Source organism: Coffea arabica, chromosome 11e (assembly GCF_036785885.1).
Source record: "Coffea arabica cultivar ET-39 chromosome 11e, Coffea Arabica ET-39 HiFi, whole genome shotgun sequence".
Lineage (NCBI taxonomy): Eukaryota > Viridiplantae > Streptophyta > Magnoliopsida > Gentianales > Rubiaceae > Coffea > Coffea arabica.
Window position 1 is genome coordinate 56076511 of NC_092331.1, and position 15898 is coordinate 56092408.

Below are 15898 nucleotides of genomic sequence, written 5' to 3' on the forward strand. Positions count from 1 at the left end.
ATTGTATGGTTGGTCCGATTGTAGCCTCGGAAAAAAAATTAATGAACAATTCTGATATTGTTGAGGAGTTTTTGATGTTTCCTTTATTTTTTCCTTTAATTTTTTGAGTTGAATAATTGTACTGAATCACTAACTTCTTATCATACTTGATCGAGTACAAAAAAGGGGTGCTTGCTTTGTCTTATTGTTGAAACACAAATAAAGGAAAAAAAATCGTTGAAAAGCAAAAGATCATTGAAATTAAGTTTTGGAGAAGGAAAAGAGGCTAATAACCTAATAGGTTGCTGCTGGTGGTGATATGAGTATGAATAGGATGAGTAACAGGTCGCAAAATCCTAATCGAGTTTATGGAGTAACAGAGCCAATTTCGATGGCTGGACCTTCTGAATCTGACATGATTAGAAATCGGGAATTAGAGAAGGTTAGGCTCGTTTACCTTTTCTATTTAGTTTCGTTGATATGGAGTAGCACAGACAAAGATGTTCGTTCTTGATATGTTAACAGTGGTTTAGTTAATGGTCTATCCTGTCATTCTACATTTTGTTGGAGGAAGTTTGTATTTGTGGATAAAAAGCTGATTTTATGAATTACTAAAATTGGTCATGTCTTGAATTTATGTGTAAATGTTGCTTCACTGGAGTCTTATTGTGGAAGACAAAGAATATTATGAACGTTAGGCTCTCAAAGGGATGTACAGAGTAGGTTTTAAGATTATGCAGGAAGAGAAATCTATGTGCAGTGTGCCTACCTCACTGTGTCATTATCATGCCTGTCCCCCGTTTTTAAGTTTCATTTTGGTTTTTATTTCTTTTTTCTTGCACATGCACATACATGCGGTGTATCTAGGTTAACAACACATAGAAATGTTGTTATGTGTACAATTGGCCAGAGACTGAAAAGGTTAACTATACATAGACATATGGTTGATATGTATAAAACTGGCCAGGCCTGAAGGGAGGCTGGTTTACTCTCCCTCCCTCCCCCCCCCCCCTCTCTCTCTCTCTCTCTCTCGCATATTGGGATGGTGAAAAAACATTTTTACTACTCTTGGCTTATTGGTTTATCTTTTAAACTCATGCAAAAGGATAGTTTTAGCGGCTAAGCTTAATTTCCTAAATATTTTTGGTTTTAAAATCTGATGATGTTTTGGTTAACAGTTTCTAGCAGATGCAGGACTTTTTGAAAGTCCTGAGGAAGCTATCAGAAGGGAGGAAGCTCTAGCTAGATTGGACCAGGTATCATACTGTTAATTTCGAGTTTATATTAGTCATTGTTCCATAATTTGGCTATATGCACCTAATCGTAAGATATGGAACAGATTGTTAAGGATTGGGTAAAGCATGTTAGTCGCACCAAAGGCTTAAATGAGCAAGTTGTTGAAGAAATGAATGCATTGATTTTCACATCCGGTTCTTATAGGCTTGGGGTATGATTCTTATGAAATCTTATCTCTTCACAGTGTACTGTGTCTTTATATAAAGTTTTCCTGTTTGCTATTGATATGTAATTTCTGTTCTTTTTCTTTTCCATATGCCTAGTGCCATTGAGATATTTAACTAGATTGCTATTGCTTGTATTAGGTCTTGATTTTGTTAAATTATCTTTGGACACACTATAACTATATAGATTTGGCGGTCTTACCTGGACCTCAACTATTTTATGGTGGTGACTATTCTTTTATCCCTTTTTGCAAAAATTTTATGGATTGTGAGCATCAGGGATTCCTTTTTTTGAAAATTTTAGTTGTCCAGTACAAAGATGGGTTTACGGGTGGGTGGGGCTGGTCTTTGGATAGTTCTTTTGTGCAGAAGACAAAGTTAAGCCATTTGTTGTCAGACTGGGATTTTATACAAGAACTCAAGTTCTTAAGTGAAATTTTTTTTTTTCTAAGTTGAACTTATTTGCAAGTGATACAGATTTTTTTTTCCCCTTAAACATTAAACATGTTAACATTCTGTGCCTACTTGTTGCATCTTGTAGTTGCAACTCAAGTGATCACCTGTAAGCTAAGGGGTGCTACTTGTGCGCGGCCTTGCCCATACGAGAACTGAATATACTTTTTGATGCTCGAATTATGACTTGTGGCCTTTAGTTTTGAGTGTTTTTATTGCTGGAGGAGGTTATAATTTCATTCAAATATTTTCTGGAGTACATATAATCGTATATACTTCCAATTTTCAAGGGAAACAATCTGAAATCTTCTTTAGCAACACTCAAAGTTAAGAACATTTTCCAGGACTATAGATGGTTATTTATTAGATTGTTGTGGAGCTGTAGAGAAATAAGAGATATTTGTTCAGTTGTTCGTTTGTTCAATAAACTGCCAAAGATTTACTGCTGCTAATTGGGTTTTAATCGCTTTATGTTTGTCGTGAATAGGTACATGGCCCCGGAGCTGATATAGACACCTTATGCGTGGGCCCTATGCATGTTACTCGCAATGTAAGTTTAGAACCTCTCTCTCTCTCTCCCACCCTCCCCCTCAAAATGTGGAATTTTTTTGCTTATCTATTTTGATTAGCGATGATGAAATAATATCCCTATGCGTCAAATGCAGGAGGATTTTTTTGGGGAATTGCATAGAATTCTGGTGGAGATGCCTGATGTGCAAGAGTTGAATTCAGTGCCTGATGCTTATGTCCCTGTCATGAGGTTCAAACTTGATGGCATTCCCATAGATCTGCTTTACGCAAGTCTACCACTCCCAAATATACCTGAAGTATGAATTTTTTTTTTTGAGTGATCTCTTTCTTTTTACTTCTTACCATGTGCATTGGGAAACTTTATGTTTGCTATGGTTCTGAAGCTGTCATCTATTATTATTTTTTGTGATATGTTGTTTACCTATTATGAACCTTTTCTGAGTGGTTTTTTTTGTTCCATGCGCATTTGGAAAACTTTATGTAACCTATACTTCTGAAGCTCTGTGTTATTATTTTTGTGGTATGTTGTATGCATATTCCTGGAGTATGATTTTTTTGGTCTTTCTTTTGTTTAATTCTGAGATTGTTGAGCCTAGTATTATCTGCTTTAAAAGTGATTATGGTGCACTATTGTTCGACACTTTGGAGGCACATTCTTAGTGGGATAAATTCTGTTTGTGATATTATCATCCGTTATTACTGCCTCTCTGCCTATGAAATTCTAGCATTGTCTCCTTATGTCAAACCCATCCTGTTGGTGCTCCTGAGTCATCATCTTTTGTCTTTTGAAAAAATCGAAGTTATCTTTTTATTTTTTGAAAACTTTAAAGTTCAGGCTCAAAGATGGCTCTCAGATTTGTAAACTTCCATAATTGCATCTCTGAACGTGTACTACTCTTGTAGGACCTGGATATCTCTCAAGATTCCATAATACATAATGTGGATGAGCAGACTGTTCGCATTTTAAATGGGCGCAGGGTTACTGATGAAATTTTGAATTTGGTACCAAATATACAGGTTTGTACTGCTATATAAGTGAGTACTAATGCAGCTATGTGATTTTCATTTTCTAATGGTTTCTCTAATCTTTATTCCACAGAATTTTCGAACTGCTCTAAGATGTCTAAGATTGTGGGCAAAGCGGCGTGGGATATATTCAAATGTAGGAGACAGAGATTTATAACTCTTTTTACTTCTCTTTTCCTAGGCATGCTTTTGCTTGTCGCCTATCCTTATCTTTAACCTGATTTTATTTTTGTTATGGCCAGGTGGCAGGCTTTCTTGGTGGTGTTAATTGGGCAATACTTGTTGCTCGCATTTGCCAGCTATATCCCAATGCCCTGCCTTGCACGTTAGTCTCTCGGGTTTTCAGAGTCTATAACCTGTGGCAATGGCCAAATCCTGTTATTTTATGTCCAATTCAAGAAGGATCTTCAAATGTCTGGGATCCAAGAAGAAATCGGAAAGACAGGGAGCACCTGATGCCAATTATAACTCCAGCATATCCTTGCATGAACTCTAGCTACAATGTGTCAAATAGCACATTGCGAATCATGATGGAAGAGTTTCGGAGGGGAAATGAGATTTGTGAGGTAATTTACATGAATCGGTATTAAGTCTTCTCATTGTTTCTTTTTGTTTTGCTTGTTGAGATAGGAAGTTTTCTGTTTTTGAACCTACTTTCATGTTTGCGCATGTCTTAAATCTGATTAATCCTTCCATGATGGTTCTACACAGTAATAAGGGACAATCCTACAGTGACATAACAGTACGTTTATGGTTTGCAGGATAAGCTAAGAAATTGGGAAAATGCACGTGTTTGTTTTTGAGGAATCTTTCAACTTCTCCGATAAATTAATTTCTGATCTGTTCTTAAGTACAGTCCAGTGATTTAAGCATCACCGTTCAGCCTTGCAAACACTAATAGCTTGTGATATTAGTAAAGATGTTCTTGCAAATATGAGGCAACTTGTATGATTTCAAATAGTCATCCTCGATCAATGTTTGCTGATTCTTAATATGTAATCATTATTGGTTGGTTTGGTCTGTACTGTTTTAGATTTTCCCTCGCACATTGAGCATCATCAGGAAGACTTAGAAAGCATATCCTCTAGTCGTGTGTTAGTTATGTAATGCAATGCGGGGTGCTTTTAATTGGACTTTTTACAAAAAATAATTTATTTCCAAGTTGGCTGAAAAAGTCCATGTAATTTTTAGTTTAAGATTTTGTCTTGTGGAGCTTGTGCCTTTCTGATGCAAGTTGCATTGTCATTTTGATGTTCCTTGTACAAATTTGAAATTGTGTCTGCATTCTCAAAACTTGGGGAGCTGCAGTAGTATCATAAAATTAATCTGTTAACCAAGACATTTGCAGGATATCCAGTTCTTTCTTGAAAATGTAGACCATTTGTTGACTTTTAGAATCTCGGAATATTTTGAATGTCCAAATATTCAGGAATATTAATCGTACACCTAAATTTTGTGAAGTAGATTACCTTGACATGGTCCAAGTAGGACAAATATTCAGCATCAGTTGATTTTTCTATTTGCTGTTAACTTGTGCATTTGTTAAATTGTTTTGCTGTTTTAACTTTGTTCATATGTATACAGGCAATAGAGGCAAACAAAGCTGTCTGGGTAACTCTTTTTGAGCCTTTCGCATTTTTTGAAGCATACAAAGATTACTTGCAGATAGACATAAAGGCACAGAGTGGTGATGACTTCAGAAATTGGAAGGGTTGGGTTGAATCTCGATTACGTTTTCTTAATTCAATGGTGAGTTTTATTTTTCCCTTAACTTGTTTGGTGATTTGTAAGCTTCAATTTTTCAACTTCAATAACTCCGTCTGCTGAATGAATCAGATTGAGAGATATACAGGGGGCATTCTCCAATGCCATCCTTACCCTGGTGACTTCTCGAATGAGTGTAGACCTCATTGCTGCTCTTATTTTATGGGTTTACGAAGAAAACAAGGTAGCAGTCCTGAAGGTGGTAAACAATTTGACATACGGTGGATTGTTGATAAATTTAAGCACCAAGTATGTCAGTACTCTGCTTGGAAAGCCACAATGTGGATAAATGTATGTCATGTGAGGCGGAAAAACATTCCAGTTTTTGTCTTCTCTGGGGGAATCCGGCCTTCCCAGCGAGCAAAAGTTGCTGCTCAGGATTGCTTGGGTAAAAGATTGCCTGGAAATAATTTTCTTCATGCTGATGATGCTGGTAGCAGAAAGAGAAGAAAACAAGTAGTAGTTAATCGTGGAGTTCATTTGGAGGAGTTTTCATCCCTGACTAGTGGGACTAGTACTGCAAGCTTGCAGATTGAAGCAGGAGAGGAAGAACAATCTGAAGCTGTTATTGCTGACACCATCAGAAACAAAAACTACCGCAAGAATATGACCAACCATGATCAGGAACCTGAAGGATCTGTAAAGTGCAGATCACCCTCATGCTCAAATCCAAAAGGTGCATCACCTGTGGAAAAGTGGGTCACTGATTCTTCTTCTGGGGAGATTGTTGGTTTGTCAGATATGAAGACTGAAGTTTCTGGTGGAACTGTGGAAAGTAATTCATTTCAGTTGTCCATGACGGAACCAGGAGTTCAAATTCCAGTAGTAGGCGCTGGGGGTCGCAATTCTTGCTCCAAATCCCTACAGAATGAGGGCTTGGAAGAGCTTGAGGTCTTGTCAGCTGATATTTCGTTCTTCTAATCATTTGTAACAGACTTTCTGCTGGCAATTTGTCCCATGTTTTAATTCAAAATTTTGGTTGGATAGCTTGATCAGCTCCAATCTTCATGCATTTGATTGTATTCATATATGTCCATGAGGGTGTTAGTCATGCATTTGGATTGAAATTGGTGAAAGACGGGAGTTCATATCTAATTTATTTTTGGACTTCCTTAACAATTTTATCTTCTAATTTATCAAGGATTTGTACTCAAGTCATAAGGGTTCTATGCAGTTAGATAGCTGTATGGTTTCTTTTGACACGGTTTCTTTTGATACTCTTATATACTCTTTGTTTACATTGATTTGCCATATGCCATACAAAAGTGGAAATGCGGAGAGAAATTTATGCGATTAAGAAAACTTCTGAACTTCAAATTATGTGGCTTCGATAAACTAAATGTTGTTTTGCATTATACTGAGATGGAATCCCTATCTGATGTTTACTCTTTTCACGATTGTTTTCTCCAGTTGCTTCCACCATCTAGCATTGCATCCGCTTCAACTTCCAAGGCCTCTCAGAAGCCTCTTATCAGGTGTTGTAATGCTCTGCAAAGTCAAATCACTTGATTCAATTAAACTTCCCTTCCCTTCCACTGGATGATATCTCTATTATTTATTGCTTCTAAAAGATGCCCTTTTAGTTTGCTAATTTAGTCTTTTATTTTCAGCTTCAATTTCACTTCCTCGAAGAAAGCAGTTGGACCCAGTGCTTAGAGGCATCAAATGGCTTGAATGTCCGAAGTTCAATTCACCAGTGCAAGATTGTGTAAATTGTGTCACTCACTAGCTATAGAGAAGAAAGTGCTGCTGTAAATTGTGTCACTCACTAGCTATAGAGAAGAAAGTGTAAACATTGCCATTTCTGTGAAATGTGAAATGAAATGCAGTCAGTTCATATTTCAGTTCCCTGTACATTGGCATGTAAACATAAAATTGTAAGCACTAAATTCGATTCCTTTCTGTTCTGTTAATGATTGTGGGACAGAGGAGGAAACGGAAATCAATACTATGACCAATCTTTTACCATCCCTTTTCTTCCTTCTGTGAAGGATCACTTGTTCATGTATCTGGAAAATCCAAGAGTCATAATCAATGCAAGTGTTCTTTTTTGAAATTTCTGTGTCGAGTTCTTTAATGGGAGCTTCTTTCAGTCTCTTTTCCTCCTTGGTGTACGCGCATGCATGCTTGCTTGCTTCTTACAAAATCATATGCAGGTCCAACTCAGGTTAGGCTAATGTTAGCTCAGGTGCATGAACCTGTCAATTTATCGTTGGAGTGTTAATGCTGCCTACAGTCTGATGAGTAATTACAATAGTTGTTTGCCTCTGAACCAAAACCAAATCAATATGCAATCATCTATTAAAATCTCTCCATCTCTCTATATCTTTTTTTCAGTGACCTGTGAATTTAAGTAATCACTTTTCGATCAATCTCAAAAATTTGGTTTCAAATTAGTAAGAAAAGTTACGAACCAACACCCAAAAAAAAATGAAAAAAAGGACCTAATTCTAGTTCTATATTTCTATGCGTGATTTGTTGAACTCGAAGGCTCATTTGTACTTCATCTGCTTCATCATGGTGCCGTTTTTCTTCTAAAAATTTTTTATACTTTTCATGGATATATTTTTCAGTCACCTTCTTATCTTACATACATTAAATCAAATCGCTAAAAAAATATATTCTTCTACAAAAATTTCGAAAAATAGCAATCCAAGCGGGCAATTTGCAAGTCACACAACACAACCTATTTCCATTATTTTTTTGTCAATTCATTATGGTACACTATTAGTATTATTTTATTCAGCAAGGTCGCCATAGGCAGGTGAACAAACTTTAATTACAAATTACATGCAAAAGTGCATGTCACCTTCAAAGCAGTCATCAATGTCAGCGTCGCCTTCAAGTGATCCAATTCTATCTCGATGGTTCTAATGGGCTACAGGCTTTATGTTTTACATTAACAATTGAACAATTATTAGACAGGCGTAATACCACTATTAGCCTTATTCTGATGCAATTATATCAAATGCTGACCATTTGGACTCGGAGGCACGCGGCCAAGGATAGCGACTTGAGAGTACATTAAGACGCCAAATACTGAACTTTCGCAACACCTTCTAAGAACATTCTCTCTACATATTGATTGGGTCTCCGTTCTCATCATTCCTTAGCCTGTTGAGTGTTGATATGATTATCCTAATTATTATTATTCTGCTACAAAAGAATGAGGGCTCTTTGGAGATTTGGTTGTCAAACCTAATTTCAATTTGTTGTCCAACACGACACGACACGTCTGCCTGTCTGTTTGATACTTTTACTCGTATGTATGAAATAGAAAAATGTGAAATTAGCTTAAACGTAATCGACTCTCAGGATTGATTTTTTCTACGTTCAAACTGCATATATTAATGGATTTAGATGTATTATAATTAATTTCAAATTAAAATTTGAACTTCAATTTTCTGTACGTTTGGCATGCATTCACTTCTCTAATCGGAAAAAATTAATAGTAACTTTTTATAGCTAACTTATTTAACACACCATTTATAGAAGACATTGAACACATTAAGGTTTACACTTGAAGCTACTATTGATTTTTTAAGCTCTCCCATTTGACCATATTCTAGTTAACACCTCTTACAATTCAAGTTTTTTTTTTTTTTTTTTTTTTATAATTTTGTGATTTACCATATTGTAGTTAACTTATTTTAGTTGCTGATGACGTCTTAATCTAATAGTCAAGATTAAGGCTCCAAAAATTATATATATATATATATATATATGTTGATGGACATGACACAGGAGGAAATAGAGAAATGATGATGAGATGGTTTGAAGAAGAGGACAAAATAAATGTAGCATTTGATGTTGAAAATTGGCCTCAAAGAATTGATTGAACATTGGAGCTGGCAATAATACAGCTACTAGAAGAAACAAAACTGGCAACGCACCAAAGCAATCAGGTCCCCCGGACGGACGGACAGATTCAAGTACTAAAAAATGAATCTCTGAGTTGAGGGGTTTTGATTGGGCCATAAGAGCGTGGACGGTGGATATGCAAATCTCAGTTGATGGTTGTGTATTCTGCATTATCATTCATTCTCTTCTGCTTTTTGGATTAATTATAATTTAAAAGTTATTACGTAGTAATAATAAAGTACTACTCGTTATTGTTTTTTGTATTGTGTAATATTATTGATTGGTGGTTTAGGCAGCAGCAAGTTGTCTAAGATCGCGGGGCAAATCTTTTTTGGTCAGAGTAATCAGCACATAATCATATATGGTCCTTTTCCATGTGACTTAATCAGCTTATCTACTCTAATCCTCCCACCGCCCTTAACGCGGTTTTCAAGACCACCTATTATTGTTATTTATTTAACCAAACCAACCTTCCTAATTCTGGTACTAGCTAGTTTCTTTCTTATCTACTGCAGTCATTTAGATCTACTAAACATTTTGAATTATCCTAAAATTTTTCTTTGGATCTACCTAATTTTGGAGATTGGAGTTTTTATGATTTGCTAATATCTTGCAAGTCTGATGATTAACGTTGAAGTTGAAGTTTCAGGATGGCAAGATTTTGAATTCAAGTTTCACAATTTGTAACTTCTTTCAAACTTTATATTGGTATTTTTCCAATAAGGTCCCGTTTGAGATTGCGATAAATATATATATAAAAAAAAACACTTCTGACACAAGTGTTTGTTTTTAATATAAAAATATTTTTTTATCGAGTATCCTCTCGTTAACACACCTAATATTTACTTAACCTACCATATATACACACATACTAACAATTATTACCCAGCCTTGTATTTATATACTTTCTCTATTTAATCTTACCTAGCCTCCCTTGTTTTTATTTATTTTTTCTAATTAATCTTTCATTTCCAAAAATATGACATCTGAAATATGCTTTAACGAGTGTCCTATGTGCATGCACCTGTTAGACAAACCCTTAATAAAAATACTTGTAAGTTACCAAAAAAATGGGCTCCTTAAATTACAAAAACTTTTGATTGTTAAATGGGCACCGCCCTAAGTTTGAAATTTTGATTGTTAAATGATTGATTGATTCTACAATTGTAAGTTACATGTAATCTTACCAAACAAACGTATTGGTTCCTTTTTTTTTTTGGGCATCTCATTTCTACCTCACATTACTTGCTTTCCAAGATGAAGTCATTATTGATTCTTTAAGTTGTTGTTTTCCTTGACAACAACGTAATTAATTGTTTAAGAGAAAATGTGAAACAACAAGGCCACTCATAGGAACAAAGTACATTCTAGTCTATAGATGAATTTGGACAGTGCCAAGCCACTTTGACCTAAATTAACTCTTGAATTCCTCAAAGTTTTTTCTATTGATTCCATAAAAAATTCCATTCTTACCTGTCTGTCCGCTCTCTACTGAACAGTGGCAAAAGTCATTACCACCCATAATGCAACAATCTCCTTTTAATTCTGAACATTAATCTTATCCAAAGCAAATTATTGCTGGAAACAGCTAAAACGTCTGATTAGTGAAAAATTTTGTCGCAGGTTACAGGACACCAATGCAAGTAATAAACCGGAGCAATTGAACAAGATGGCTTATTTTAACATTATAGAGTAGTTTTTTTTTTTTTTTTTTGGTGGGTGCTAATTGATTTGACTTTTGATAAACCTCCAGAACCTCTCATGTTGCATCAAGATGGGGTGATTAATTAATGAAACCATGCCTGATAAACAAAAATTAATGAGACCTAACATTAATAGTAGGATTATCTTCTTGCATGCGAAATACTAAGAACTTGGTGCTGCATCCATATAATTTTGCAGGGCAGCAATTGTTAGTAGAATGCAATCCGGAAACATGAACAATGCAAAATTAGCATTCTAGAATTCTTTATTTAGAGCAGAAATTTAACGACGTAAAAACTAATCTCGAAGGTTTTGTCAAGAACCTGTTAACTACTTTCACGCATAAAAGAAATCTTAATTAGCATTAAACTGGCAACTGGGGTAACAACGCAGAGGCTGAAGAAGAAAAAGAGAGATTAACTTCGGCTGTCAAGCTCAGCAAAGTTCAAAGCATAGTAATTAGTGATAAAAGTGTAATACTAATATGCTTTTCATGTATTACTCAAAACAACAAAAAAGCAAAAAACTTTGCACATCCATAGAAGTGATAATTATTTTGGTTGGATTCATAATATGGAGAAATTCCATGGCAAAAAATTTTGCACATTGATACAAGTGATAATTAGTTTGCTAGTTGCAAAAGAATTTCAAGTGTCACAATGTCAGCCGCAATTAAGAAATTTTTTTAATATCGACATCGGCATCCGCAATTTAAAAAAAAAAAAACTAGATGAGCTAATATTAAGATGTTTTCACCTGCATTTTTTTGTTTGTGGTTTTCCTCAGAAAAATCTATACGTTCTCCGTGAACATATTTTTTAATTACTTTTTTATTACATGTAAATTGAATTATTATAATATATTCCTCTGCAAAAACCCTTAAAAATATCAATCAAAACGTATTGGATATTTTTAGTAATTCCGAGATGAGCTGATGTTGTTGGCAGTTTTCCTCAGATGGAAGGGATCCTAAAGATGTACTGCTCTACGTCAAATAAGACATGCTGCTCTGCATCAAGATCAAGTTGCATTAGGTGCCGTTTGGTTCTCAAATCAAAGTGATCCAAAAGATGTGCATTACCTTTTTCTCTTGGATCAAGGGACTCAAAACCTTGTCTTTTCTTTTCTTGAAATTCATGATGATCAAAGGTATCAAGATGATTTAAGGGCTTCTTCTGCCTTGGCGGTTGGGACCCCACTTCACTTGCTTGTTGAAGACTTCACTTTGCTACTAAAATCGAGGTTTTTCCTTAGGAGCAAAGGAATTAGACTGAGGAAATTTTGGAAGTTGATGCTGTCACAAGCAATTCTTTAAAATTCGAATGGAAGGATGAATTGCAAGAGCTTCCAATTCGTGGTTCGATCAGTTTTAATCATTTTTTAAAATCTATTTTAATATTAAATAATATGAATAAAGCTGAAATATCTATTATAAAAAATAAAAAAAGTTCGTAACTTTAGTTGAACCATCCAATTTTTATCGGTCTAACTGTTTTTTGATTGAATTTGGCCAGTTAAATTAAATTTTTTGATCAACTATTAAACTGAATGAAAAAATGATCGCATTTACGATACAACTGATTGAAGCAATCGATCTGATTCAATTTTCAAAACACTTTTTATCGGAAAAAAAAATACCCCAAGAGAAAAGAAAGTAATTGGATATTTATGGGTTTCAAGATATTAGTTTGTTTAGTTTCTTGTTCTCCTTTTCTCTAAATAAATTTTTGCAAATAAATCACTACCCAAATAAACCTAATATTTTTAGTAATTCGGAGATGGTGTTGTTGGCAGAGTTCCTCTAATTAAAGGGGTCCTGAAGATATGCTGCTGTACATCAAATATGACATGCTGCTCTGCGTCAAATTGCACTCAGGTGTCGTTTGGTCCTCAAATCGAAGTGATACAAAAGAGATGCATCACCATTTTCTCTTAGATCAAGGGACTCAAAACCTTTTGTCTTTTCCTGAAATTCATCGTGCTCACAGGTATCGAGATGATTTAAGTAAGGGCTGCTTCTGCCATGGCGGTTGGGACCCCACTCGGTTGTTGAAACCTCTATTACTAAAGTCTTGAATTTTTTCTTAGTAGCAAAGGACTTAGATTGGGGAGTGGGAAAGGCTAATGGTAGATATTATTATTTTGTTGAGTTTCTAATTTTTTCCTTCCTTTTTCGCACTCCATCATCAATTTAAAATGCAATAGTTTAGATTTTTTTTTTCCCGTGATTGCAGGGTATATATTTTCCTTTCATTAAAGATTTAAGGTCAGTCAGCACTTTTGGAGTTGAAGAAGAATACGTTCGAGGACAGCATGCACAAACTTTATATCCCCAAAAGTTTTCCACCGCTCTATCCAAATAAAGTCAAATTAAATCCGTGCAAACTTGTGAAAACCCTGCGGCTCTCTTTGCTTGATCACTGATGCAGATACATTGCCCTTTTTCTTTCGTCTCTCTCTTTCTCATAAGGAAGTTGTTTGCACGCAAAATATTTGCTGAAGTTGGAGAACATCTCACAAATGTTTTTCCTTTTCTCTATATCTTTATTGGCTTTTCCTTTTTGTTTCGACCAAAAGATCTAGCTAGGCTTGAATGTTTTGATCATTTTTCATTTTTTTTTTTTGAGTTTTTTTGGGCATCTATAGGTTCAAAGTGAATGCGATTAGTATACTAGAATGAAAACTGCATCTTGAATTAACACATCTTCTCAAGGATGATTCTTGATCAGAGGACCTTCTGGTTCCGGACCACGTTGCTATAGTCAACAAGGAGGTTACTGTTACATCACTGTCTCTGCTCATATTTCGTTGAATTCGTCTATTTTTTGACTAGCATTACTTAAATTAGTAAGTAATAATTAATTAGTGTGGCAAAGCTTCCATTTAATCTCAGCCACAAGAATGGTATGCGGAGAAATTCTTTCTTCCCCCTTCCCTCTCTCCAAATAATTGTGAACTTTGAACGATACAAAACCTGAAAGGATAAGCAACCAAGATATACTATAACTATTAGACGCCAAGTCATGAAGACAGCAATTATCTTGGAACCATAAAACTATTATTGTGTTCTATATAAGGAAGTGTAGAACACTTGAGAAGGAGTAAAACGGTTAATAATTGTAGCATTTCACAACTAATTCACCATGTACATAGCATATCGATCACCCGATGAAAAGTTATGAAGGATATTCACTATCCTAGCTGGGAAAACTGGTTTTGGGGTGTGTTTGAAATATTTTACTGTAACAGTATAGGTGAAAAATTTTTACCGTAGATGATGTTGTTTTTTGAGGCTGTTTTTGATTTTTATTTTTTTTTTGTATTTTTGGTACTTTTGAGATTGTTTTTATTTGTGTATTATTGTAATAACATTTTTGTATATGAAAAACTTGTTTTTCAAAAAATATCAATCCAAATAGGGCAAAAGTCTTTAAAATTTGTTGGACGATTTTCGATAATCCGTTAATAAAATTTACTTTTTATAGGATTAAAAAAAGCCAATTCTTTGAAGTATTATAAAAGTTGCTAAAAATTCCACGATGAGTAATAGATCCATATATTGCTTAAAAGGATTGAAGTATCCCTTGAAAGATTCTTACACGTTTAGAGTGGCAAATGCGTGAAACAACGTAAGAGAGGTTAATTTGAAGCTCCATTGGAGTAAAAAGCATGATTTAGTTAACATTCGTATACTTGTTTTCAGTCATATAACTATCGAAAATATAATCAACAATATATTAAGACACTTAAGTCCACTGTTTATTTAGTTAAGCTCAGGAATAACAGCCATCACATTTAATTGCCGAATTGTACAGAGAAATAAAACCATTTAAAACTCTTAAACCAAAGAAAATGGCATCTAATACCTAAGATCTTGCAAGAAGATGGATGAGAAAGGCATAGATTTAGAAAGTTTTTCTTTGTCTTAAAGACGTATGCTGTCTTTAAGATGATGATGAAGAAAGTCCGTGTCCATTGTAAAATCCAACGGTTAAATTAACACTTGCATGAAATATCTCTCTTAATTTCTCTCGTAATAAGTTCTGAATATGGTACATTGAAAAAGTGAGATCAAGCATGCAATATAACCATTTTTCTTGAGGATTACAAATACGTACTGATTGAAAACAAACTTTGAGGGGTTGTCATCATTTTCCCAAAAAATAAAAAAAAAAAACTTGCAAAATGTGTTTCTGGATTTCTATGCAACTACTGAAAAGATAGAATCTGGATGAGCTTTAAGTTTCACACTGCCAATCATCAACGAGGTATGCATATAATTTGGACAACATTTAAAGTCGTTGCTCGGATTGCAGTTTTCTGCAGAAAATTTTTTATGTTTTTCGTGAACAAATTTTCTAATAACCTCTTTATTTCATATATATCAAATGTTTTCAGTACATTTTTTTACAAAAATTTCTAAAAATAGCAACTCAAACGAGTATATAAGCTTTGCCTCTTCAACCAAGATCCTTAACCTAAAACAAATTCTTTTATCCCAAAATGAGCCTCCAAGCTTCTTCCCATATCCGTCTAAAGTTACCCTTCTTCGCTAACAAGTTTCTTGGAAAAAGTTTAGTAGGTGCCACATCAAAAGATTGATATCCTAGAAATGTTCCACACTATCCGTAGACAGCATGATCTCTATTCATGTGCCCCCACGTGAATGGGCTGGTGGTTGGCGCCTCTTCCTCGGGACCGTCAGGTTCTGGGGTCGAACCTTCGCAGCAACATCAGCTTCTCCGTGCATCTAACGTGCTAGGTCTGATTGGGGCATCGGGCCGGGCCGGAGTGGAATTAGTCGGGCCGCCTTTACGGAATTGACCCGGACACCCACTTCGTCGACAAAAAAAAAAAAAAAAAAAAAGAGATCTCTATTCATGTAATGTCAACTGCTGGCTTTTCTCAGGAAAAGTTTTATTATTTCTTTTCTTTTTCTCTTGAATTTTTTTATTGTCAGAGAGAAATAATTATCTACTCAAGAGAAAAAATATAAAAATAAAATAGAAATAAGAGACCAATTTTCAACTTTTATTTCCAAGTAGGACCCCACCACGCATGCCCTCAATTGTTGCGAAAATCTCCAACTCTTCGGGTTCTTCTCCCTTCCTTAGTTTGTC

At 35.0% G+C, this 15898-nt stretch overlaps 1 protein-coding gene across 1 annotated transcript; it reads left to right on the plus strand.

Annotated features, from left to right (window-relative positions):
• The first annotated feature begins 989 nt into the window (after positions 1-989).
• LOC113718578 (nuclear poly(A) polymerase 1) lies at positions 990-7181 on the plus strand. Its single transcript, XM_027243473.2, has 11 exons — positions 990-1235; positions 1319-1426; positions 2380-2442; positions 2558-2719; positions 3327-3440; positions 3523-3585; positions 3692-4015; positions 5034-5198; positions 5286-6104; positions 6624-6688; positions 6824-7181. The coding sequence occupies exons 2-11, from the start codon at positions 1385-1387 to the stop codon at positions 6867-6869; spliced, it is 1863 nt and encodes a 620-aa protein (XP_027099274.2). The 5' UTR covers positions 990-1235; positions 1319-1384; the 3' UTR covers positions 6870-7181.
• The last annotated feature ends 8717 nt before the right edge of the window (positions 7182-15898 follow it).

Coding starts and splice junctions, on each gene's coding strand:
- LOC113718578 (XM_027243473.2), top strand. CDS start 1,385: ATGAATGCATTGATTTTCACATCCGGTTCTTATAGGCTTGGG. Junction 2,720..3,326: donor CACTCCCAAATATACCTGAA/GTATGAATTTTT, acceptor CTACTCTTGTAG/GACCTGGATATCTCTCAAGA. Junction 3,441..3,522: donor ATTTGGTACCAAATATACAG/GTTTGTACTGCT, acceptor TTTATTCCACAG/AATTTTCGAACTGCTCTAAG.